The 26,050-nt window shown below is 27.5% G+C and overlaps 2 protein-coding genes and 3 long non-coding RNA genes across 10 annotated transcripts; 3 read left to right on the plus strand and 2 right to left on the minus strand.

The window, feature by feature from the left end:
* Positions 1-34: 34 nt before the first annotated feature.
* On the minus strand, positions 35-577 carry LOC123261327. Its single transcript, XR_006508664.1, has 2 exons — positions 536-577; positions 35-453 (listed from the first exon to the last, which is right to left on the minus strand). It is a non-coding gene; the product is annotated as an uncharacterized LOC123261327 (long non-coding RNA).
* Positions 578-955: 378 nt separating this feature from the next.
* Positions 956-3,698, plus strand: LOC123261316 (scavenger receptor class B member 1-like). The gene is made up of 4 exons (XM_044722910.1): positions 956-1,760; positions 1,840-2,114; positions 2,603-2,858; positions 2,941-3,698. The coding sequence occupies exons 1-4, from the start codon at positions 1,086-1,088 to the stop codon at positions 3,319-3,321; spliced, it is 1,587 nt and encodes a 528-aa protein (XP_044578845.1). The 5' UTR covers positions 956-1,085; the 3' UTR covers positions 3,322-3,698.
* A 1,733-nt stretch (positions 3,699-5,431) lies between these two features.
* Positions 5,432-23,833, minus strand: LOC123261317 (scavenger receptor class B member 1). 2 transcript variants are annotated; one of them, XM_044722911.1, is made up of 6 exons: positions 23,060-23,833; positions 9,984-10,321; positions 6,496-6,993; positions 6,223-6,421; positions 5,844-6,052; positions 5,432-5,765 (listed from the first exon to the last, which is right to left on the minus strand). In XM_044722911.1, the coding sequence occupies exons 1-6, from the start codon at positions 23,115-23,117 to the stop codon at positions 5,520-5,522; spliced, it is 1,548 nt and encodes a 515-aa protein (XP_044578846.1). In that variant the 5' UTR covers positions 23,118-23,833; the 3' UTR covers positions 5,432-5,519. The 2 variants fall into 2 exon arrangements, with proteins under 2 accessions (XP_044578846.1, XP_044578848.1); XM_044722913.1 differs by lacking the exon at positions 23,060-23,833 and adding an exon at positions 10,393-10,520.
* LOC123261322 lies at positions 19,575-21,383 on the plus strand. Of its 5 annotated transcripts, none has more exons than XR_006508657.1 (5): positions 19,575-19,610; positions 19,730-19,794; positions 19,878-20,242; positions 20,353-20,575; positions 20,645-21,383. It is a non-coding gene; the product is annotated as an uncharacterized LOC123261322 (long non-coding RNA). The 5 variants fall into 5 exon arrangements; XR_006508660.1 differs by having other exon boundaries at positions 19,730-19,790; XR_006508658.1 differs by lacking the exon at positions 19,575-19,610 and having other exon boundaries at positions 19,638-19,798.
* LOC123261325 lies at positions 23,786-25,364 on the plus strand. Its single transcript, XR_006508662.1, has 2 exons — positions 23,786-23,900; positions 24,767-25,364. It is a non-coding gene; the product is annotated as an uncharacterized LOC123261325 (long non-coding RNA).
* The last annotated feature ends 686 nt before the right edge of the window (positions 25,365-26,050 follow it).

The raw sequence follows: 26,050 nt of genomic DNA on the forward strand, positions 1-26,050 counted from the left end.
TGAACGATGACACAATAATCAGCTAGACAGTCTGCAGAGTTTTTAATCTTTTATTGGTCACGCAACATTTTTATTCGCATATCAGTTTAGAATACGTATTATATCTCAATTCGAATAATATTAATACATGCGTACATAAACATTAATTTAATACAACGTCAATGATTTCACGACGGAAATCTGTCGGGGTGTTATCTCATAAGTCACTCAGTTTTTTTAACCGTCTGGTCATAATAAAAGGAATCACCCAAGACGATTTTTCAATACTTATCCTCATTGTCATGACTCTCGCCCGATTTATCTAGTTTATTACTGATTAAGAAAAAAATAATTCTCGCCTGATGTTCTGTAAACTCCAATGAAATTTCTCGCCGGATTTTAATCCCAAATGTTATGTTTTTTAAATAATAAACAACTGCTTCCACTAAAGATTGTTGTGTTTACTTTAAATATCTAAATTAAATAAAATAAAAAAATTTTATTATCTTTTTTATTTATTCTTCTTATTATCAATCCAATTAAAAGTAAAACGTACCTTCATGATGACTTGTTAATATTTTTATTCAAAAACAAAATTTCTTAACAAGATTTTAAATATTTCTGAATATGCAATTTTTACTTAATATAATTTATAAATTTAATTTATATCTATAAATAAAAATTTCTTCTCTCTGCTGCTTTTTAGTATCACAAAATATGACTTTTGATTACCCGTTAATTTAATATTAGAAAACAAATGATTGAGTTTAACGATTAATTGTAAAAGTAAACATAAATATTTTTCGATCGAAATATATATTTGTATATAAATAATCAGGGTGGCAAAGAACCATATCCATACACGCTGTCATATCATCGGAGGTGCTACCAGCCGAGATCATTCCTCACAACAAGGTTATCATTAGATTAAAAATAATAAAAAAAACGTCAACTCAAATGAATTTTGTAATCTGTAAAATGATGGCAACAGTCAGTCGAATGAAGACGATCAACCGCTTACCATCAACTTCATTCGATCAATGATTTATTAATCTATTGTAACTATTTTATTATACTAATAATACAAACCAATCATTAACTCAAAAATGACTCAAGGATTGTCAGTGATGGAAAAACCGCTTTCGCTTTCTTCAACAAGCCGTCGTCATTTACATCCCCGAAAAATTATAATTGCATCCTTTTTCGGTGTGACAGTATCAAGTTTACTTCTCTTCATTATATTTTGGTGCACCAACTTATTTCAAAATACTATACTGTCGAGTTTAGTGGTGAAAAATGGCTCGCCGATGCTCGAATGGTTTATCAGGCCTCCTATACGTGCTGTTTACAAAATACGTATTTTTAATTACACCAACGTAATAGATTACCAACGTGGAAAAGCGAAGAAATTGAAGGTCCAGGAAACGGGGCCTTATATTTACCGAGAAACACTTACGCGTGTTAATTATACCTTTAACAGTGACGGAAGCATTAATTTCAAGGAAAAACGCTCTTATCAGTGGGAAGGCGGAAGTCCCGATGATGAAATAGTTACGGTGCCAAATGTGCCTCTCTTGGCTTCAATGGCTACCATGAGAGATACACCTTTCTTCGCTCAATTGGCATTCACTGGTTTATTATCTACCCTGCAGTCTAACACTTTCTTATCTCTGCCAGTCAATGGATTACTCTGGGGATACGATGACAAAATATTTGAATTCGTAAAACCATTTATTTCGCACAATAATATTCCGTTCGATAAATTTGGTCTTCTTGCTTTTGTAAGTCATTTTTTTTTTATTAATAAAAATAACTTTAAAATATAATAAAAGTTTTTAAAATATATTATTTGTGTTACAGAAAAATGGAATCTCACCTGATGTAATCACGATGAATTCTGGAATCAACGATTTGAGTGAGTACAGTATGATCCAGTCAATAAACGGGAAGAAACACACAAAAATCTGGAACGATAAAAAATGCGACAAAATTTACGGCACGCAGGGTTATACATTTCCATTGAAGATGTTCCAAGGGCCTAATAAAACTTTGGAGGTGTATTCAGGTGAGATGTGCCGCACTCTGTATCTTCGTAATGTAGGAACTGGCTCGTCCTTTGGAATTCCATCTTTAACGTAAGTTCTTCAACAAATATTAATAAAAATTAGTTTAAAAGATATTTAATCATTTTTATAACAAACAAATTATTGCAAAAAAAAATTTACAATTAAAAATGTAAAAATTTTAAAAAATAAAAAATGCAATTTTTTAAAAATGATTTTTTTGGACAAATTTGTTTGTTAAAAAAATTAACAAATGGTCAAGTGATGATTTTAAAGTCATAAAATATTAAAATTCATTTATGTGAATGACATTAAAGTTAGCAGTCACTTGACAATTTTTTAATTTTATTTAACAAAAAAGTTTATCCAAAAAAATCATTTTTAAAAAATTGCATTTTTTATTTTTTAAAATTTTTACATATCAATTTTTTTCTAATTTTTTTTTGCCATAATTTATTTGTTATAGAATTTTTAAAATTATTAAATATATGCTAAATTAATTTTCATTTTATGCGATGATTGTTTTTATTAATAAAAAAATTTTTTTTTCTTTAAAAAAGGTTCAAACCTGTTGAAGATATATTCGATTATTCATCAGGCAACAACCGTTGCTATTGTCCAGAATCAACTCCAGGTGTTGAGTCCTCAAGAATTTGCCCTCCGAATGGATTGTTCAACAGCTCGGCTTGTCTATTCAACATGCCATTTTTGACGTCTTTTCCACATTTTTACTCTGGAGACAAAATTTTACAAAATAATGTTGATGGTCTAAATCCTCAAGCTGAATTGCATGAATCTCATGTTGAACTTCATCCGGTAAGAATCAAATAATTTTAAATAATTTATTTTTTTGTATACAACCTGCAATTTATTGATTTTGATTAAATTAATTGTACAGAGATTAGGAGTACTGATCGGCGGAGCATCGCGAATTCAATTGAACATTGAAGCACGTCGTGCTGTAGGAGTACCATTCCACGGAGGACTCGATGATGGTCAAATATTACCACTCTTATGGATTGAATTAACAATAGACGACATTTCAGAGCCATTACTCAGTAGTCTAAAGCGCGGATATTACACGGTAGCTGCTGTCGAAACTGGTATCCAGTGGGGTAGTATAATAGCTTTTATATTGTCAACATGTGGATTGATGCACGTATGGAGAAAACAGAAAAAAGAATCAGCTTCGAGGACTATAAATCTTTCAAATAGCCCTCAAGATTCTGCTAAACCACACGACGAGAGTGAATTAGCATCAGTAAAAATTAGTTCATAGACCATATGCATTATAAACTCTTCACATATTTTGTATTAAAGAGATACATGTTTGTTATAAATATCGTCTTCCATATCAACGAATTTAAAATGATTTATCATTTTTTCAGCTGCTTTTAGGATTTATCTTTTATGATTATTTTCTTCTCAGGGGATGATTAATATATATCTTCTTAGCTTAACTGGGTATACAAGAGTAGATAATCAGTGATAAGACTGTTAATTTTAGTGTATGCCAGATTTAGTTGTCAGTTATTTAATTTATACTTCTGATTGATGAGTATTTTGTCATATAGTTAGTAATAACTGATTAATATGAAAGTATAATTATTTGTTTTGTAAAATATTAATATTAATAAAGTTAACTTTATTTTAAAATTTTTAAGTTTTTTTCAACTCATACCAAGTTTTAGAATAATCATATATTTTTAAATAAATTTTAACATATAATTGAGTGAAGCTATTATCATTTTCTTCTAAGTATTAATCTGTCGATTATTATTACATAATTTATCGGCATATTCGAGTGCAACATAATTTTATGGAAATTATGTTCTTACATTGTAAATACAACATAGAAGCTTATGTCAAATAACCAATTACATGATAACCTTCATTGCGTGACATATGATCTTCCTTTTAAAAAATTAACAATCAAATTAGTTGTATTTTATCCAATTTTTTGGTGACGGATAAAAAATAAAACTTTAATGAATGAATTTTTGCTTTTTTTCTATATCGGATTAAAATACGTCAGTGCTTCTTAGTACTTTCCAGTAAATATTTATTTCTATAATTTTATCATTGGATAAATAGATAAACTTTGTCTCACGTGTTGACCCATTGCCATTGAAAATTGATAAAAGTAGTATATTATATAATATTTGAATCGCTCTATTAATTATCACATTTTAAATAAAAATTTCTGTATATTAAAAAATTTATGTTTATACTTACACTTTGTAGAGGAAGTGTGATTGATAATATATAGAAATTCATTTTGGTATCTTTTGATTTATTTGTACAAAATTATTTTTACCTAACAAGTAATCTAGTATTTTTTTCCTAGCAATATTTATAACATATACAACGAGTAATATTCAATACAATAATATTAATAATAATAATAATAATAATAATAATAATCATTAAATATAATTAAACACACATAATATAAATACATTAATTGGACGGAATGCAATAACAACCCATTTTATAAATTTCTTCTTAATCTCGTGCAATAAAATTAAAAAATTTAAAACCATTACTTTCTTTTTCACTTAAAATACCTTAATAAATAATTCTTAATATTATATTGTTCATAGACTGAAATATTTAACCAATTAACTATCAGCTTAATAAAATTGAATATTTAAAAAGAGTTTTTTTTAGCGCACTTTTGAATTTTAAATAAATTTTTTTCGTCTGAACAAGTAAAACTTGAGCAGTACACATTTGTGTATTAAAAACAGTATTGATATGTCAATATATTGGTCGAATTCTCGCGAGCGAGACGTGCATAAATTATAGACAGACATAATATACAGATTAAATTACTAGAGATTGTCAAAAAAATATTTTTTACAAAGATCCTGTTATCTGTTGGCCTCGACCCACTAATAAAAAATGAGCGATCGGTCGTAACAAATTAATCCGAACGATATTACGCAAATCTTTAATTTAATAAAAAAACAATATAAAATAAAATAAACACCAACTCTGATTTGAGAGAAAGAGAGCTTTTGTATAGAGAAGGCTAAATCAGAGAAAGAGACTTTATTCCAAATATATGTAAGTATATTCGGTTGAATATAATTTTGTATATTGTATGTTTTTGTGTATTAAAATAAATGATATTTTAGCACAAAAACGATTGAGCATCAGTCCCTTTCTCTTGCTTTCACCTTCCCTCTGAATAAAATTCTATCCTGTAACCTTTAACTTTCTCACGATAATTATACAATCGTTATTTTCGCAACAATTTCGTGATAGTCATAGAGCATTACGATTGTCGACATATATTACAGATCAAGTCTATTCTAAGTCTAGTTATTGTTAGTTTGTCTACAATATAATTAATTAAATTTTAAAAACAAATCTACAGTATCTTCCAAGAGTCCAACTCTCTTGCTCTCTTATTAAATTGATGCATCTCATAATTATAATGTATAATTATCGATTATCTCATTTTTACAGAGATTACTTCATGGAACCTTGAAAGCCAGGGTTTATATTTCCCTGTTTAGATGCACCTGGAGGTAGAGGAGTGCTCAAATGAAGCTTTTCTTGATGTTTTGCCGCCCTGGCAAGACACAATAGCGCACCGAGAAGAACAATGGCACCTGCTGCAGCAAGAGCACCTGAAAGAGCTGCTCGAGCTATTGGCGGAACATCCACGGCCATCTTCAGCAGTGATGTTACGTGACTTGGTAAGCCATCTACACCCTGTAATTAATTATAAAATCCATTCAATATAGATTACTAACATCAATTGAAGATGATAATTATTATAAATAGTCTTACATCTTCAAACCACATGATCGGGAAGACGATATCTGGGAAAGACGCAACTTGTTTGATGTCACGAACTTGGCTGACAGCAAGATTTATCTGAATCCTAGCACGTGCTCTCAATGTAGTTCCCATAAGTGGCTGGACGTCAATAAAGAACTGATGTTTTTCCTCATTTGGCGGTGATATTCCAATAACTGCTTCTCGTAATGTTGGGTCAGCTGTAAAAATATATTTTTATATTAATAACTTGCTTAGTAATTAGAAGAATATTATCAATTGAAATTTTGAAACAAAAGATAAAATGTTAAACAATGAGTTATTTTAGACAAATAATACTTTTGTTGAAATTTATGTATGTAAAATTACAAAAGTATAAAAAAATACTAACCTAAATAAAAGTGAGGGAAACTGAGCAAAACTGGTGAGTCATATTGACAGCGTGAAACATTGAAAGTACCCTCTGGAGCACAAGGTGGGCCAGCTGGACAATAACATGACTGAGAAGAAATACGATCAGCTGCTGCAAAAACATCTTTTGGCGGTACGAATCTGTATCCGGGAACATCACCTTCAGCCATCACTTCTTCCTGGAATTTAGAAGCAACAAAAAAATAATTAATGCAAGAATAAATCAATAAATCAACACGACAATAGATATTACCTTGAAGACAAGAGGAAGAGTTCTGCAGAGATCTTTATCAAAGACCTTGAGCTTTGAATCCTTGTTGATATGTGGTGGGAAAATGCTACCATCACCACCCAGTACGTTGTCGCATTCATCGGTAGTCCAGTGTTTGAAGCCATCTTTGCCATTCCATCGATCCATCATTCCGTATTTGCTGATGTCCGAGGCCCCGGTGAATATTGTGTATTGATCTGGATGAGTACCATTCTTTCCGTACAACAATCCGAATTGGTCATAAGGCAACTTCTGTTCTTTAGGCACTACATCCTTGGCGAGCTTGAGTAATGGATCTTCATAACCCCAAAGCAATTGCCCGACCGAGACCTCGACAAACGGCTTTATCTTGAGGATATCCATTATTGAGGCCATGGCAAGCCGAAGAAATCGAGCTGCGTGACGTGATTGGCTGGTTGCTGACAGCATTGGGACGTTTGGTACTACCACCAAATCATCTTCCGAGCCGCTAGATAATTCCTAAAGAAGAAATAATTAAACCGGTTTATTAATATAATACAATATAATATAAAATATTTCTTATTATTGTTTTATTAATCCTCAATAATGGCTTTCACTTTTATTTATACCGAATAATAAGTTATGAAGAGATAGTTTATAATAGGTTAAGTACATAATAATAAATTTAATAGGAAGTATGAAGAGATATTAAATTCCATTGTAATGGAGTTTTAATCGAATATTAAATATTAACGGAAAACTATCGATTGCACCAAAGTTATTTTATTCATTATTCTTCATATTGTTGATTGTTCATGTACATGTTGTAAGGATAAGTATAAGTATAGCAACAACAATTTCTAGATTTCAAAGCTAGAGCTTTATCATCATCATCATCGTCATCATGATCTTAGACGAGCCGACGGAGCGTTACCACGGATGATATGCAAATTACAATTCCTTATTGTGCATCGGTTATGTATGGACGAACACATTTTCTTCGTAATCAGAGTGAGACGCGAATAATGTATGTACGTTTCAAAGATTTACTTTCAGTTAAATCACGCGTTAGAGGATTATTTTTAAATTTAAACCGATATCTTTTGACAATATTTTGTTACTTACATTCGAAATTAATAAATAAATTTAGACTATTCTTCTTTGAAATTATAAATTATGCATTAATGAAGAATTTTAATTAAAATACAAAAAATTTTTTTTAAATTTACTCTGAAAAAAATTAAATATCATTATTATCGTCAATTAAATATTTCGGCTGCCCAATTTCAAAACACAGTAACTAACATTTAAAAATTTTTTTCAATTTTTCTTATTAAAAAAATGTTTGCCCGCCAAATTAATGAAAAATTTGATTTTTGAACAGAAAATACTTTAACATAAATATTTTTAAGAAAAAATACTTGAAATTGCGGTCTAAAAGTTATAAAAAATGCAGCAATACTAAAAAAAATCAGGTATAAAAATTTTGCAGTTACTGTGTTTTAAAATTGGGCAGCCGATTTCTTCCCGTTGATAATTTTCATTAAAAATATTTCTACGATAATTTCAGTAATTATTTAAATTCCAATCTTAACATAGCGAAAAAGTATTCCACTAGAACATTGAGTCACACCTATTGAGTCATTAAAAACTATTATACTCGATAATAAATGCATGCAGCTAGACACTCTAAATCATAATTAATTAGCATTCGACATTAATAGTGTACTTAGAAAAATAAATAACTTGTATTATATATATTGTATATTCTGGTAATATTTTTTTTTTTTTTTTTTTTTTTGGAATCTTACGCGTCAGCCTTCTGGCCTAGACACGTGGAATTTTTACGCCCCTTCCTACTATTTATTGTACTTGATGTGTCTAAATACACATCTTTACCTCCTATCCGCGGTTGTGGCCGACTTACAGTCTGTACCCGCATTTTCCTGTGCTCCGCCCCTTAGCACAGTGACCAAGGAAACCACAGAAACCTGGCCAGGGTACAGTCAGCAAGGGAGCAAGCCTTGGAAATCGCAGAAAAATTGCGACTGCCAGGGCTCGAACCCACGCCTGAGCGACTGTTGTACGGGCAGTTTAAGACTTAAACCGCTCGGCCACGCAGTCGCCATGTATATTCTGGTAATAAAAAGAAAATTAAAATTATTATTATTATTGTTTTTAACTCAAATAAATTAAAGTTAAAACACACTAGTAGATTTGTAAACGTCAAAAAAGAAGATAAGCCACACTGAGAAAACAGTTCATTTAAATGAAATGAGGCTCATTAACTATAAATAAATCTCTTATTTAAATATCACAAGAAATATTTATTTGATACAAATAAATTGATTTATTTGAGACAAAGTTACAGTATATTTGAATGAAATCCAGATTTGTTTATAGTTAACAAATATTTCTTTGGTGCTAACAATGATATATTTTAACCAAATCAGATTTGTTAACTATAAATAAATGGTATGTTTGAATATACTCAAAGCAATGATTTTTAGTTTTAGGTTAGGAAAGTAGTAAAAGTAGACATATCGAACGTTTGGGGTTAAATGGGCAATTCTTTTGGAATTATTAATTATACTGAAATTAACAATAATACTATAAAGTTAGTCGACGTTTTTAATTTTTAATTTTTTTTTTTATTTATTAAATTAGATCTAGAAAATATTTTTTTAAAATTGCACTTATAATTTTTCAAGTTTTTTACGAATGAAGTTTTTTAAAAAAATTTCTTTTGTAACAATTTTTTCAATAAAAAAAATTCTAAAAATTTTTAGATGACGGCTAACTTAATTTTCATAAATTAACAGACATCTGTCAATTTTTAGGACTTTTATAATAATAAAATTATCACGAAAAAATTTTAATTAAAAAGTTCCACGTCTAAAAATTAAAAAAAAAATTACAAGTGCATTAAAATATGTTTTTTATCGTTGATCTGTAATACAAATTAAAAAAATTGACAGCTGTCTGCTAACTTCAGCATCATAATTATTAATATCTATTAAAGTTAACTATTTCAATACATATTTGTCTAAGCATATATATATATATTTTTTAATTTTATTTATTTCTACAAAAATTAAAAAAAATACATTTGTAAACTGAGTTAATTTTCATTATTTATTTTTTACAAATCACGTCGAGAAATAACAGTGGCGACCGTAGCGACACCAAGCGTAATTTACTTAAAGTGAGATTTGTTAATAGTTAACAAATCTTTATTTAAATGAAATAAATGAGTCGATTCAGTTAAATAAACCAAAACGAGGTAGTATTTGATTCAAAGTAATATATATTTGAATAAAAGAAATTTGTTAACATTAAATATATATTTTTAATTTATTTCAAATAAATCTGCGCATTTGAGCCAAACAAACTGTTTTCTCAGTGTGCATCGTTAAAAGAAAATTTTTTGAAAGCGTGAATAATGATACGGTAATAAAAAAGGTTTATACTATTTAAATAAAAATAGTGAAGTAAAGATAAATAAATACCTCTGAAAACTCAAACCGCTTTCTGACATTGTAACTGACAGTGCCATTATCATTGAATTTAATATTAGTCTTGTCCCATTTTTGCAAATAAACATAGGGCCCAAGCTCCTGAAGAATCGGCTTGTCGCCGTTGTTGAGAAATTCATCAGCATTTGTTACATTGTAAATATAAATATTCATGTGAGGAACTACTGGAGGTTCCTTCCACCATCCGTAAGCACGACCACCTTCTCTTATAGAAACCTCCCGGTTTATCAAAATTTCCATGATGTTTGGAAAGAGCGCTGCCAAAACACCAGCGAAGATTATCAGCAAGATACCTGCTGCTACTGCAGTCCCTGTAAATTATTGAATTTTATTAATATCAATTGTAAATTATTAATTATTAATTTTAAATAGGCAAACATACATCGTTTATTAACCATAATGTTAAAAATCAAGGAAGAAACAAAAAAACTAAAGAAGAAATGTATGTCAAAGTCAGTTCTCAGGAATTCCAATGATTCGTTCTCGTTCCGATCGAAGAGCAAACTGAATTCCAAAATTTATTCGTTACACTCGAAACAATGGATTGCATGTCAATTTTTTCGGTTTGTCACTCCGTGTAATTGCCAATTCTATGACACTCTTTATTTACTCTAGTGTATCGTTGCGTGATTTCCATAATAGTTAAATTTAAATGCGTGAAATGACTCTTTTTTTTTTTAATAATCACTGTATACATTATACATTATATATCAATCACAGTATAATTAGTAATTAGCTATTGCAAAGGATAATTAATTGTTCCCACAAAGTGTATTTTTACACCGCCGGTAGTTAGCGTAGCTGACAATTAAAAATACTTGTAGTAAGAAAATTTTCATCAAATTAGCTTTTAATATTTATTCATTTTTATTCTTGAAAGACAACACCCGCATCAATCTCACTCAACGATTACGTTTTGTTTATTGACATTTATGCATGGTTATTGAAATAAATTTATCGTGATCATCTGACGTAGTTTTTATAAATAAATCATTATTTTTATAATTGTTTACTCAGCGAATTAAATATTATATCACAATCACGTTATTAATGATTTCTGTTAGTATTATAAAACCTGGTACAGTGATGATGTCTTTTTTTTCTTCACTGTATTCAAATTAATGCAATTAATCTCCTTAAACGTCAAAGTTTTTTTTTTGATTTGAATAAAAAAATAAAAACGACGCAGTCCGATTTTCATTCTAAAAAGTATATGTATAAAGGTTCATAAGTAAACGAATTAAAAGTTATTTAAAATATTGGGTAATTGTCAGGATTATAATTTATAATATACATAAATAAAGTTACTTAATCTTTATTATGAATTTAAAAAAATTAAACTCACAGTGGAATCATTAAAAGTGGAATGGTACATTGAACTGTTCATCTATTTCGCATATTTTAGTTAAAATAAAATTAATATAATTTATTCAAAGTTTGTAACAGAAATTAAAAGTTACTTATAAGTATAATAAGCAATCAATGAAGAGTTCAATGGTATAAAGTTTGAATAAAATTACCAGAAAAAAAAAAGATAAATTTATGCTAATTGCTACTTTATACCAAAAAAGGGTAACTTTACTTCTTTAAAGGTAAGTTTATAAAATGGTTATTAAAACTATTTTGATAAAATGAATTGAAGGTTGAATGAGAGAGGATGGTTTAATATAAACTACGTGGTAAAGATACAGCTTGGACAAGGTGCAAGGACGTTTACTTTTATGTATAGTCATCAATTACCCTTCACGTTCAAAATTCCACTTTAACTTTTTTAAAAATCTTTAATTTAATATATTAATAAAACTAAACTATCAATAAATTTTTTCAGATTCTAGTCCCGCTTTTAAATGCATATTTTTACTCGACAACCCGATAAAGAACTTACTGATTTATTTATATTTACATAATAATAAAAAATGTGAAAGAACTGTTAATAAAAATTTTTCTCAGAAGAAATGATATTCGTTCGACTCGATTTGAACTGAATTGTTATCTTTATTTAATGTAAAACAACGGAAAAAATTTTAATAGCAAAATTTATTCCTGAAATTCATGCAACAATCGTTATTTTAACTAACAGGAAATAATTTACTTGGTCCATAAAAATTCAAAACACCCTCTGTATAAAATAAGAAAGTTAGCAACAATATTTTTTGGTCCCGAAGCAAAAAAAGTTTAAATAATAATAAAAATTAACTTTTTCTTTAAAACTTCCTGTAAGTTACCTCAGGCTGAGTATTACTTCTCCATGACACTTGACCCGTCGCGTTCACGTTCAGCACAGCACAGCTTATTATTATCAAATAATAATAAACACGGAAGAAGAAGAAGAAATAAATAAATTGTTATTGACGATTCTACCGGAAGTTTATTTGCTCCCTAATAATGCACAATAGAAGACGAATGTACAATTTTTCTATATATTTATAGTTCTTATTATCGCATACTATCACTTTCCACGGCATGCGATCTACAAGTTAAGTCAAGGCTCTACCGGAAGCTAATTTGATTCGCTTTTCCGATTTTTCCAACCCGTCCTTACGTGAACCTATCATTTTATATCTTGCCTATATTTATAATTTTTTTAAGTTTATCTTCACACAAGTCTTATTTATTATTAAAATATATTAATAAAAACGTTGGAATTAACCGAGCATTAATTACAAAAGAAGAAAAATTACTATCCAGATAAGGATTTTTTGCTTCAATCATTTTTTGAAATGAACTATTCAAATTAATTTATTCTGTGATAGAGTAATAAAGATTTGTCATTATGATAGATAAAATATGGATTCGCTAAAGAAAAAATTAATATTCAGAAATTGTTCTTCAAGTAAATTTTATTTGATCCAATCATTTTTTTATCAGTATAATTTTATTTAAATTAACAAGTCATTCTGGTTTTTAACTTTTAAAAAAAATTTTTTGTAACTATATTATTTTACAATATTTACGTGGATGTTCGAGTGGAAGAAAATCAAACTTTTGAAAAGGCTGAAGGTATTTTGTATGGTGCCGTCATCGCTGATTCCTTTTAGGTAAAATTTTTTTTTTCTCAATTAAAAAAACTTTAAACTCGTTTATTTTAGAACTATGTTTCTCTGGTTGACGTACATGATATTTTCAGAACCACTAACCCGATCTTAATGAAATTTGAACTCCATACTCTACATAGTAGTAGCTATTGCACGACTCATGATGCGAAGCATCAGAGAGTGCTTTACGATCGAAAAATTTTTTTCGCCTCATTTCGGCAACTATTTTTATTATTATAGTCTTGTTAGTTCACGGAATCAAGATATTTTGCATACTATTGTCAAGATAATTTAATGGAGATTAATTTGACATTTTTCAAAAATTGATTTAGTGCAATAGAAACGGAAAAAAACATCAAAATAGGTCAAAAAATTTTCCTGTCCGTCATGTGTGAAACTCTGGAAACACTGTAACTTGGGAAAAAATGCATTAATTGAGTTTAATTTTTTTTTTTAATTCTTTGGAAGAATTTTAGATCACCGGATGCGAATGGCTAGGTAATTCAGTGTCGTTTATGTACAATTAATAAAATAAAACAAAAACCAGAAGACTGTATATCTACAGTCGACGCTCTCTGTATTTGACCGCTCTCTGTATTTGACCACATTCTTCCTCTGTATTTGACGATTTTACACAGATCTTATGGAAAAGGACGAGTCAAGTACAGAGAATGGTCCTGTACGGGCGAGTCAAATACAGAGAGCGTTGACTGTATATGTATTGTGTACATTTATCTGACTAGAGGCGTGTACGCATTCTCGTCCTGTTTTAGCCGTTTTATATATTTTTTTCACATTCTTTATTTTATTAATATTTCATAATTAAATGAGCATTATGAGTCGTGCACTTTTGGATTTTCCAAACTTTTACATCAATTATAACCAAATCAAAATTTTGATTTTTACTATTTTTTTTTTTAGAACTAAAAACTGTGAAAAAGGCTCATTCTTCAGTTTTTTTTTTTTTTTTTAACTCTCCGCTATTTTGTTGTTTATCAATAACTTTCAATCTCCGTAGTTTAACAGAATAAAAATAAATAAATTTACTTAGTAAAAAAGTAATTATAAAAAGTGATACAAATAAAACCTATTTATTATTATTATATTCTCAATCATTATAAATATATTTTCTAGGATCAAGAAAATTTTCTTAATAGAAGTAATTATTAATCAGGTATTCAGACATGACACATTAATCCATAAAGATTAATAACAGTGAGAAACTTTATTTACTTTTTATTCATGTCTAAATACTTTGTATTTCACTTTACTCAATCGAAGGTCAAGTTCGATTTGGAAATAAAACTTATATGACGATTATGATGAGTGTGAGTAACTCGGCTGTTCACTTTAATTTGGAAGGCAGCATTTATTCATGGCCAATTGTTAGAAGGTTTCTTCGACATAATTTGTAAATACGCCCTTGTACAACTTTGGATTTCTTCTTCTAATTGATGATTTATTTGAGCGTTTTAATTTTAATGCTTACAGGGTTTTTAAAAAGTAAACATTCTAAATATAGTTAAGCGAAAAAAAATATTTAAAGGGCCGAAATTCTCGAGTAATTTGCATATGATGACGAAGAAGAAAGTAAAAGAATTGAAATGAGTCATAACTTTGGAAGCTTGCGATTATTTGCACATAAGGACGACTCATTGAGATTTCTTCGAAAAGATAGTATACAAATACAAAACTATATATATTTGTGTATATATTAAGGTGCCAATGGAATGGGTCATAAATATTAATAGTCTATGACAGGAAAAAACACTTACTATTCATCCTTATAGTAACGTAGCAATTGTCATCGGTTCGAAGAAACGAGAAATGTTAGGCAATTTGGAATTCCCCATTTGTTTTTTTTTTTTTTTATTTCGGTAGTTAGAACTTAAGATAAGTTTTTTAGGGAATGATCTTTGATAATTATTGTGTACTACTTACTAATTATAGTCGTAGGAAGTTATTAAAAATGACCGACTCATTTTCTCAAATTTTTTTACGATAAATTTATAGCTTCCAATGAAGAAAAAATTATCTGTAAAATTATGATTGCGTCTTAGATTATTTGTCCTTGGATTTTTTCGATCGTAATAGCTTGGCCGTACAAAATGAAAAACATAAAAATAAACAGAGAATCTTTACGGTTTTACAGTTATTGTATAATAATTAATTGTTGGTAGGAAATACAGCACTATACACTCGTTCCGTATGAAATTAGAGTAACTTTCACTGGTAATCTAATCCAAAGTGAATAAATAAAAAGAAGTAGAATAATACTCAGCAATTTATCTCGTAATAATATTAACAATTCAATTATGAAAGACTTGATTAAATATTTAATAATAAATTTGCTGATAATTGAAAACATAAACGTTCATTAATATGTTGATATTTACATTTGGTTAGTATAAACATTTTTGAATTATAATAATTGGCCAACAACATATTTAGTGAACTGGTTAAAAAAATGTCACGGACACCTAAGATTTTACAATCAAGATACAGTACTATTACTTCCATTGGGGAATAAACAAGTAAATGGTGGTACCGTCCTCTCTACAGAAGATGATATTTTATTTTTTGAGCAAGGTAATGAGAAAGGTCACTCGAGCAATGGCCCCCCTTATATTACTTACTAATACCATAATTCGACCTCTAAGTGACATTCCCTTGATATGATATCACCGATTTACTCAAGAGTCACTCGGACCGGTTAATTTAATCGTTCAACTACCTTTTATTTTCATATATACATATAAATTTATTTCAACTTTTTACTTTCGTTTAATTTGCTTTATTAAGGCCATCATTAATGATTTCATGATACACCTTTTTAATTTAAGCTAGTAAATTTCCACGAAAATCATAAAATTATTCAACACTTTCTTTTATTCGAATTATATAGAGAACATTTTTTTTCTGTTTAACCAATTAAGAGATATTTATATCTACAAGGTATTTTACTTATACCTGATATACTTTTTATTAATTAATGACATTAGTAAAGGTTATTAAAAAAATAATCTTGATAGTCCGAACCGGGAATTGAACCTGTATCTTTCGAGTCTACTCGAGACTTTTAAGTTTTTAAAAGTGATAAAACTTTTTTATATTTAATTTGTTATTCTAATTTGAAAAACTGATTTATTTTAATTTATGACAAAATTTTCTATAATTTTAAGTAAAGATAAGTAACATAAATATGTATTACAATGATCCTAATTTCTATTTCTAGGTTAAAGAATTTTAAATAAATTATAATAAATCATTAATTTACTGCAATTCAGTAAAGTATTTTACCAGTCACAATTATTTACACAATAAAAAATTTGCGTCATTGTATGAAAAAAATGTTATATTACATATTTAATTAAGTGTTAAATTTATACACATAAAAGTGTTAGATACCAACACAAAATTTTTTACTATGTAATTTTGCTTAGTTATTAAATTAATCCTAAACATTTCTTCGTATGAAAAAAAATTGAACTCGATATTTATTCATGTGAAACTTCCGAGACATCCGTTCTTCCCTATCGGATATCCGGTTGTCAATGAAAATACTGGCATCTTTTCTTAATATTCCATTTAATTTTCAGCTAACCGATCTCATACGTTATAATTTAAGTTCTTCATTCTTCATAACATTATTTTATATAACAGATCACGAGTTACTCATAAAAATTAAAAATAAAAAAACAACGTTTGCAAAAAATGCGCTCATTACCGATAGTAACATGAATAATTAACAGCAAGTATTACATTTCTTATTAATAATATTATTATTATTATATTTATTCTAATACAAAGATTTGAAACTTCTACTTTGTCAATGACATTGAACTAATTTTTATTAGCTTATAATTAAATCCATAAATCGTATACTTAACAGAATAAACTCGTTCATTTTTTGCATTACTTTTTTATAAGTTAACACATTTAATACATTAATAAATTAAAAATTAGTTTTTTACATCTGCAAAATACCATGTAAAAAAAACTAGAAAATATATGTAGCGACTAACACGAAATTATTTTTTACAACATTAGTGTATTAGACATTCTCCCGTGATCTAGCAATTCTCGTACATCTGACATGCAATATCCTTTTTTTTCCACGAGGTCAACGTGATTTAAGTAGCAAGGAGAACTACAACTGTACTGTAACTGCCGTAAATTTCCATCATAGTTCTAGATATTACTATATTGTAATTCTGGTTCATTGATTTTAAATTACCGTGAACAAAAATCAAAATATTTTTTAGAATTTATCATTAAACTTTTTCGGTATTTTTTATAATTAAGAAGAAATTGAAATTGCTAACAAAAAATCTATTTATTTATTCATTTCTTTCTTTACATAAAAACCCAACAGCAATAGCCAATAACAGGGTCATTAGAGAATAAATTTAACGTCCTTTTACAAGATCATGTTACATATAAAAGAAAAAATAAAAACAATATTTTAATGTACTTGCATTTTGAGAAAAGGAAAAAGAAAACTGAAAAAATTGTGTTTTAAACATCTGTTAAGATTTGAAACTTATTAGCCAAAATTAATTTTTAGATTATGAAACTTAGCCATCTAATGAATTTTTTATTTTATTTAATGGCAATGTGATGGAAGAAGTAAAAGTCGTGAAAGACTAATAACCTCAAGAATGAATTTTTTATATTGATAGAAGAAATAGAAAAGATTTTTTTAAAATTGAAAAATGATTTAAGATCATCTGTATTAATTTTTGGGAACAAACAATTATAAATAATAATTGAATTAACAGATATCTGTCAATTTTTTTGACTTTTATACCTAAATTGTTACAAAAAAATTTTCATAAAAAAATTCCAAATCTAAAAATTAAAAAAAATTATAAGTGCAAATTTTTTGAAAATATTTTTTTTTACAATTCATTTATAATAAAAAAAAAAAAAAAAATAAAAAAAAATTTTCAGATGTATGCTAATTTCATTATAATAAAAATAATAAATATTTTCAATAAAATTTTTATTAATTTTAGCAATTTTTACGCTGAGATAATATCAAAAAAATAAAAACAAAAAAAGTCTTGTAATAATGACGAATAATGAGAAAAGTTTTATTACAAGTGTGATGGGCCCAGTAGAGAGGAAACAAACACTTTCAATGCTCTCATTCCCAGTCCCAGTAGACTAGACATCTTAAAAATATGTATACAATATACATAATATAAAGTGATAATCTATTCTCCCATGTAGCAACTTTATGTATGCATTTTGACAATGCCCGACGACTTTCGCGGAAGGTGCAAGTGTATCTTCTTTAGTGACAAAGAATACACATATAATCGTCTTTTTAATTTATTTATTTTTCACTACACCTTCCACGATAAAACTTTCTATATAGAGAAATAAAAGAGCTAAAAGCTGTTTGCTATCGCGACTCGTGAAGAAAATAATAAAAATTTTAATTAATATAAATGGTAGGGAAAAAATAGTCCTTAAAAATAATCAATGACAACGAAGAGGGTTCGAGATTATTTATTGGAATACTGGAGAGATAGAAGTCGTAGACTTCCGTCCGGCAAACGAGTTTCTGAAGACGAGAATTATTTTTAATGCGAGGCACGCAACGAGTCTGTTTATCACCCTGCTATAAAAGTTATTTTTCATTTTATTAAATAGTTAATGAAAAATTTGTAAAAGAAGAAATATATTACTTTAAAAACATAGTTGAATTTTTTATTTGTCAGATTAAATGTGAAGCTATAAAAAATAACCAGGTCGATTGATTTAGTCTCGCAATATATCAAGCCATGTTTCAAAATTCACTTAACACCTAAGAAGAAATGTTTCTTTAATAAATTTTTTAAATAATTATAAAAGTATCACTTTAAAAAATAAATAAGATACAAATTTTCGATATAAAATCGGTTTTATTTTTTTTAAATCGATAAAGATGATTAAATATCAACCTGACATGTTTGTCACACGAAGAAGAAATTAAAGTCGCTTAAAAAATACTATTAATTGAAACTTATAAAAGCAAAAATGAAAAGTAAATTATTATATCACACATATTGAAAGCATTTAATTCTTCAGTTAATGGACTTTGTTAATATAAAGAATATAGTTATATAGAGGCTGTATTTAGCGATTACGGGAGCAAGAGTTACATGTATTACTGGTATACCGTACAGACATATTATATGTATTATACGTATGAACCATTACGACAGAATAACTTTTGCAAGAGTTAATGTGTTTGGTGCACTAGAGTATACTCGATTACTTACATCAACTCTGTACTATAATATCTCAAGTCATACTATTTCTTCGCTAAAAAGTGAACGCAAACTCTATCAATGGAGTACATTTAAAATATCCGTAAAATTATAAAACCCACGTAGGTATTAATATACATTCAAAAATAACTACTTATCGTTGTAATTATAAACTTTCAGTGTTATTATTTTGAAACGTGCTGAAAATTCAGTTTTATTATTATATTTCTTTAATCTCGCTATTTTGCAAGAGAATTAATTTTTTTAATTAATGAGAAGAAAAAATCAACGTAAAAAATATTCAGGTAAATATAAATTGTTCGTACATATAAATGATTATTTAAAGCAATCATAATGATTTTTTTTTCTTCTTTTTGTGGTCGTGGTATTTAAACTTTTGCAATTACTGCGCAATGTCATCTAGCAAGTGTATTCTTACGAACCATAACTACTAATTGACCGTCCTCGTGCGCAGAAATCTAATTGTAAGTAAGTAAAGTCCGATTGAATTAATTTATTTCATACAAATTAAATGATATAATATATAATAATGTAATAAATAATAATTACAGGGAGTTCAGTAATTTAACTTGTCACTGTTTCTTCTTCATAACATAACATAAAAGGTAATGAATAAATAAGAAGCTAACATGACAACAACAATAACAATCAGCCTGATCGGACAAAAATAAATTAGAATTATGAATTCCAAAGGCGATTTTAGTTGGATATCTGAAGACACGCACCACGCAGGAGTTTATATGTGTAATGCGTGTATACATACATGATTTACGATATAAAATCCATATATATGTATTAAATGAGCTAGGAAAACTGGCTGTACAAGTGTATAGCTTTAAGGAGTATGCGAAGCCTGTCACTCGAGTTTGGCCGAGGTTGGAATGCACTATCTTTAAATACATATACATCCTAGTTAGTAAGTATCTTTTTATTTTATTTTTTATTATCATTTTGTTGGAAATAATCAGCTTATGTTGAGCATGCAAATTTATTATGTTTATCTTAACAACTTCTATTATCAAACAGAAAGTCACGTCACTAAAAAATTGTTATCCAATTCTATTGTCAACCTGACTGAAGCAAACTCTACAAAAACTAAATAAGTGTGTTACGTAAAAATGAAGTATATATGTAAGTACTTTGATGACAATCGCGGGTTTTAAACCCCGTGGAAGAGGAATCTTATGATAATATCAATATTAATATTATAGTATTAGTGTTAGTATAATGGGAAATGATTTTAAAACAGGTAGTTATAATAATTTTAAAAAAATTACAAGTATAAACGCTAATGTAAATAATTTTTTTTATCTTTCAGATGTTCTTTAAGAGCGATGACGTCATTATGACTAATATTTAAAGTTCAAACATTTAATTGTTGGTATTATGTGATGGTGTGTTTGAATAATAAAAAAATTTTTCATGAGGATATTGACATTAATAAACGAATATTTAAATAGCAGGTATCCATGAAATAAAAATATTTTAAAATTACGTAGAAAACAGAGTTTAGATCATTGAAGCGTTGAATTCACTGTAGAAAGTTTTCACGATAACGGTTTTGAAACTGACGGTTAAAGGTGTCTATACCTAAACCGAAAGTCTCATGTCTACTACACTTGATATGTCGTATGTATATGTATAGTTTTATTTACTATTTACTGTGTATTAGATATTGTCAATTACATTCCAGCAATAGGTGACGCGGTTATATAGCCTTGATAAAAATTACATGTCAAAAATATACTTCTAGATATTTTTCAGATAAATATTATTGAATTCATTTTGACAGGAAATTTTTGCACCAATTTTTCAGTGATATCGTAATATAATTTTGAAAAAAGGATTAACAGAAGAATAATTTTTTAAGCAAATATTACATTAATATCTTTAAAATAAATAAAAGATTGGATAATAATTAAGCGAGGTGATACTCTGGGAAGATAAAAATTTAATGAAAGAATTATCTGTTTAATATAATGTGTAATATGATTATGAGAGTTATAAAGCTCAGTAGAGTTTTAGTATAAGAAAAATAAAGATTGTGATATGTTAAATTGCTTTTAAATTCCGGTATTCAAATTTGCATGTTTTAAGGATGAAAAAAAGAGCAATGACAGATGAGTTATACATGATTAGCATGTTTTATGTGCCATTATCAAGTTATTGATCCCTAGCTGAAAGTTTTTATAGAAGAAAAAATTATAATCAAATTTATTTTAAGTGTTTTTTATTGATGATTATATTTATTATTGAATTCTATATAAATTTAGGGTTTTTTTTTTTTTTTAAATTGTATTAATTGTCAAAAATTCTTCGTAGAAAGTTTTTATAGAAGAAAAAATTATAACCAAATTTATTTTAAGTGTTTTTTATTGATGATTATATTTATTATTGTATTCTATATAAATTTAGGGTTTTTTTTAAATTGTATTAATTATTAAAAATTCTTAGTAGAGAAAAAATTTTACGGTGAAATTAAAAAAAAATGACTTTAGTCGCTTTATTTAGAAAGAAGAATATTGTTTTTGCTTCTAAATTTTTTTCTGTAATTATTACTTCTTATATTTAATTTATTGAAAAATTTTCCTACATAAAAACTTAAAATTACAGCAATTTACAAATGAATGTAATGAATTAATAATGTAAAATTACAATATAAATATTTAAGTGACCACTTATCAGCAATATATTTTTACAATGAATAATTTTTTCCGTCCAAACTATTGAAATAGCTTAACCATCTTATTAAAAACCTATTAAACAATAAAAAAAAAAAAAAATTATTGAACAATTAAAAAAAACGCAGTTAACGTCAGAATAAATAAATAAAAAAAAAAAAAAAAAACTAACACGTGTAAGAAAAAAAACGTGATTTACGCGGTTAAAAACTGCCAGCATCATCAACAAGATTTTATACCGATAAAACAGGCCATGAAATCAACTAATGTAATGTAATGCACAGCATACATACATGTATTTATTATATAAATGACTAAACCTAATACACATGTACACTGTACAAGTACATGAAAATGCTATAGATATAGCACAACAGATTTATCTGCGTGCTTACACCCACGTGGGCTGGAGATCCCGGTGATATCAACGCGTGAAGAAGCAGGAAGATTCTTCAACCGTTAATATAATTTATTATTAATTCCAATTTAATTAAAATTAATAATCAAAACTAAAACTCTCTTTTTAGACATTTATAATTTTAATGTTAAAAAGAGAAGAAGACATATATGCATATTCTTATTCTACTCATGCTCGTTTCTCAATAAAAAAAAAAAAGAAAAAAACTAGTCATGAGTCAGAGAAACATTCATACAATAAAATAAAGAGAAAGATATAAAAAAATCCGTTATAGCTCAGCTTTAATGGCTAGGAATATACTGACAATAAAATTTTACGGGATTTAAAAAAAAGTAATGTCTCGTTACAGTAAAATTGATGATGACAAAACATTAAATTAAAATTTAAACGGAATAATTGCGGAGATTTTTTCGTTATAAGTAACAAATTGTAAATCCTATTTTCGTTTACAAACCATTAACTTCCAATATCTCGGATTAAACTAGTAACCTAGATACCATCAGGCATATGTACACATAATAATGTACACACAACTAGATCAACCGGTAAGAAATATCTGTATAATTATGTGAAGATCGAATATGTATAATGATGACAAATAATTATAGAAAGAAGAAAATATCTTAATACGTACACCATCGCCTGAGAAATCCTCCCTGGAGTTTTCCACAAATTCCACGATTAATCCTCATGATTTCTTGGTGAATAGAAGTAACTTAGTATTATATAGATATATTTCTTCCCAGCAAATCTTATGTGTGTTTGGTGTTCGCACGTTATAAGTACAGTTACCTCATCCGTTCTTTTTCATTGATGTCGCTGTTATTTCTTCTTACCAATTAAGTATTTTTATTGTAACTCGTGTCAGTTTCATTAAAATAATCACAAACTTTTGATTTTATAAATATTTTTTTTTTCTTTAAATCCAATTGGAATTGTCTTATACTAATTCTTAATACTGTTGAGCTTGTCGCGACGACACGAGGAGAAAGTCGACTCCCAAGTGTGCCGACTACTGGGCGCGATAACGAACGTATTGATGGTTTAATACGGGTGTGAGTTTTATGTATATATATTATTCGTGAGAGCTATTTTAGATTTTTGAGAGTAACTTCGGTAATAATGATTTTGTTAATTAATCAATTAATATGATTAAATAGTTATTAATAATAATATCAGTGAAACATTTCTTCTTGAACTGTAACTTTTCAATGATCTTCACTTTTGTCTGTAGTTTGTTAAGAATTAAAATAAAAATTAAAATTAAATAACCACTTTTTCACGTACACGCTGATTACTTATCATCATCATTTTTGTATCAGGGAAATTAAGATGTCGAGCTTAGTACAAATAAGTTACTGAGATCTGATCGGTAGTGAGACAGGTGACACGCGATCGGTACGATGTTAGCTCTAACACTGAATAGAAGTGCGTTCGACCTGGCGGAATTGCCGCGGTAAACTCAAGTGGCTCAGGTGAACGATTTATTATTACCCCCTCTTACGATATTATATTAACAAACAACCTCTCTCCACATTCTCTTTTCTTTCTTTAAATATTATTAGTATTATTTTTATTTTTAAACTTATCCTTGTTTGGTTAATGTTTTGTAATACATTTTCAATATTTTCTTCCTCTCAAGCTAATACAATACTTTATTCATAATATATACTAATAGATTAATTACGTTTCTTATCATTTTCAAAAGTCATCTCTTGAGTTGAGGTAGGCTTTAAACTTAACACTAGAAAAAATTGATGGCCTTACCAGTGTGGTGTAAGTAATTTGGTGTGAAAGTAGTGTTCAATTTTTTAAACCATAAAAGAAAAATTACGACCAATGGAAAATTATTAAAGGAAGAAATTTCAGAACAAAAATTGATTGTAAAAATTTTGAATTGAAATTACGGGTAAAATTTTGAAGATATGAAAAAATTGCAATAGGCCTTTTTCAAAGGAAATTAATTTTCTTCAAGAATTTTTAAATTTAAGATGTAAGTATTTAGAATTATTAATAAAAAATTCATACTCTTTGAAATAAAAATGAAGTTAGCCGACATTTCAAAATTTTTAAGAATTTTGTATGGAAAAAATTTCAATTAAACAATTAAAAAAAAAAAATTCACATGTAAAAAACTTGAAAAACTATAAGTGAAATTTTTTATAAATATCTTTTTAGTTGTAATTTAATTAATAAAAGAAATCAAAAATTTTTAGACGTCTGCTAACTTCAGTGTCATCTCTTTGAAATATAATAAATATGATAAAGACTTAAAATTTATAAAATTTTGAATTATCGATAGTTCTTAATTAAACACAATATTATTCTTTTATAATTGCAGCCCTCGCTTGTGAAACAACTTTGTTTGTAATTTTGAATCCAAATAAATAACAATTGTCATTGATTATTTTCGAGTACGTAAAACATAATAAGAATCCATTTATAAAATTATTCTGAGGAAGTAAAGTACACTGTATATTTCAATAATGTATTTGATAAAAAAGAAGAAAAAATAACAAGTTAACTGATATATTCGTGACTTGAAGATAAATATGTATGAAGATTATAAATATCGATTGAAGGAAGATTACAATCAGGGACATTATTGTCACTCTGGTTGCGATGCTGCTTTATATATTTTTTTTTCGTTATCGTTACACTGAAGTACAATATCGTGCTCGTTGTAAAATTAAACGAGCAACGTGTTAATTGTGTCATAAAAAGTAAGCGATGTAGATATAAATATATGTTATATATATATGTTTAACCGGATGAGCTGGCGGAAACTAGAAAACTACAAATGTTAACATGCGACATTGACATACACACATGATCCTGCATACGAAGCTTAAATCGATAACGAATTTGATATTCATCATTTCTATAAATAAACTTTACAATTTGTATAATGGATGATTTATTAAATAGAAAGAAGTAAGCATTGTTGCAGCGGTATAGTTATTTCTATTTTATGCTTCATGTTAACGTTGGTAATTGTTTGAGCAAACATTTCAGACTTTAAAGCACTTTAATTGAAAATTTTACTAAAAATAATTCAATTTAATTCATTCATCAATATTAATATTTTACACTTTAAATTTAAAACTTGACACCTTAATTTATAACATACAAAATTTGTTATCTAAAAACTAAATTATTAATTTTATAAAATTATTAGTTTTTTTAAATTTACATTTTGTAATTTATTAATACTAAATCAATTAAAATTATTAAAAAAAATTCATTCTTTTATTTTCTAAGCTCAAAAATAATCAATTATTAATACTATTTTTTTTCTTCTTTTAAATAAAGTAGATCAGTATTCTATACCTCTTAGCTTTCATCAAAATCACGTAATTTCCGGTGCGTAGCTCCAAAGAAAAACTCTCACCTACGTGTAATTTGTATCAAAATCTATTCAAATGTCAGTATAATAATAAGAAAAAAACTAAATATATTTATTTCAGTCTGAAATCAATTTTCTTAAAGACTTTTTTAAAGTGTTTTGTCAAATATTTATAATAAATCAAACTTGAATAACCATTGATCAATCTATATAATAAAATAACACCGGCACACAAAAAAAAAAAAGTTGTCTGTACTTGGGACGCGCCACATATATTCC

Source organism: Cotesia glomerata, linkage group LG3 (genome assembly GCF_020080835.1).
Source record: "Cotesia glomerata isolate CgM1 linkage group LG3, MPM_Cglom_v2.3, whole genome shotgun sequence".
Taxonomy (NCBI): Eukaryota; Metazoa; Arthropoda; class Insecta; order Hymenoptera; family Braconidae; genus Cotesia; species Cotesia glomerata.

Bases quoted from the DNA above. Each gene is read 5' to 3' on its own strand.
- LOC123261316 (XM_044722910.1), top strand. From the start codon at position 1,086: ATGACTCAAGGATTGTCAGTGATGGAAAAACCGCTTTCGCTTTCTTCA. The intron at 2,115-2,602 runs GTAAGTTCTTCA...TCTTTAAAAAAG, and splicing joins TTTGGAATTCCATCTTTAAC to GTTCAAACCTGTTGAAGATA. The intron at 2,859-2,940 runs GTAAGAATCAAA...TTAATTGTACAG, and splicing joins CTCATGTTGAACTTCATCCG to AGATTAGGAGTACTGATCGG.
- LOC123261317 (XM_044722911.1), bottom strand. From the start codon at position 23,117: ATGAGGATTAATCGTGGAATTTGTGGAAAACTCCAGGGAGGATTTCTC. The intron at 6,994-9,983 runs GTATTTATTTAT...TTTCTTCTTTAG, and splicing joins AGCGGTTTGAGTTTTCAGAG to GAATTATCTAGCGGCTCGGA. The intron at 6,422-6,495 runs GTAATATCTATT...TCTAAATTCCAG, and splicing joins CTCTTCCTCTTGTCTTCAAG to GAAGAAGTGATGGCTGAAGG.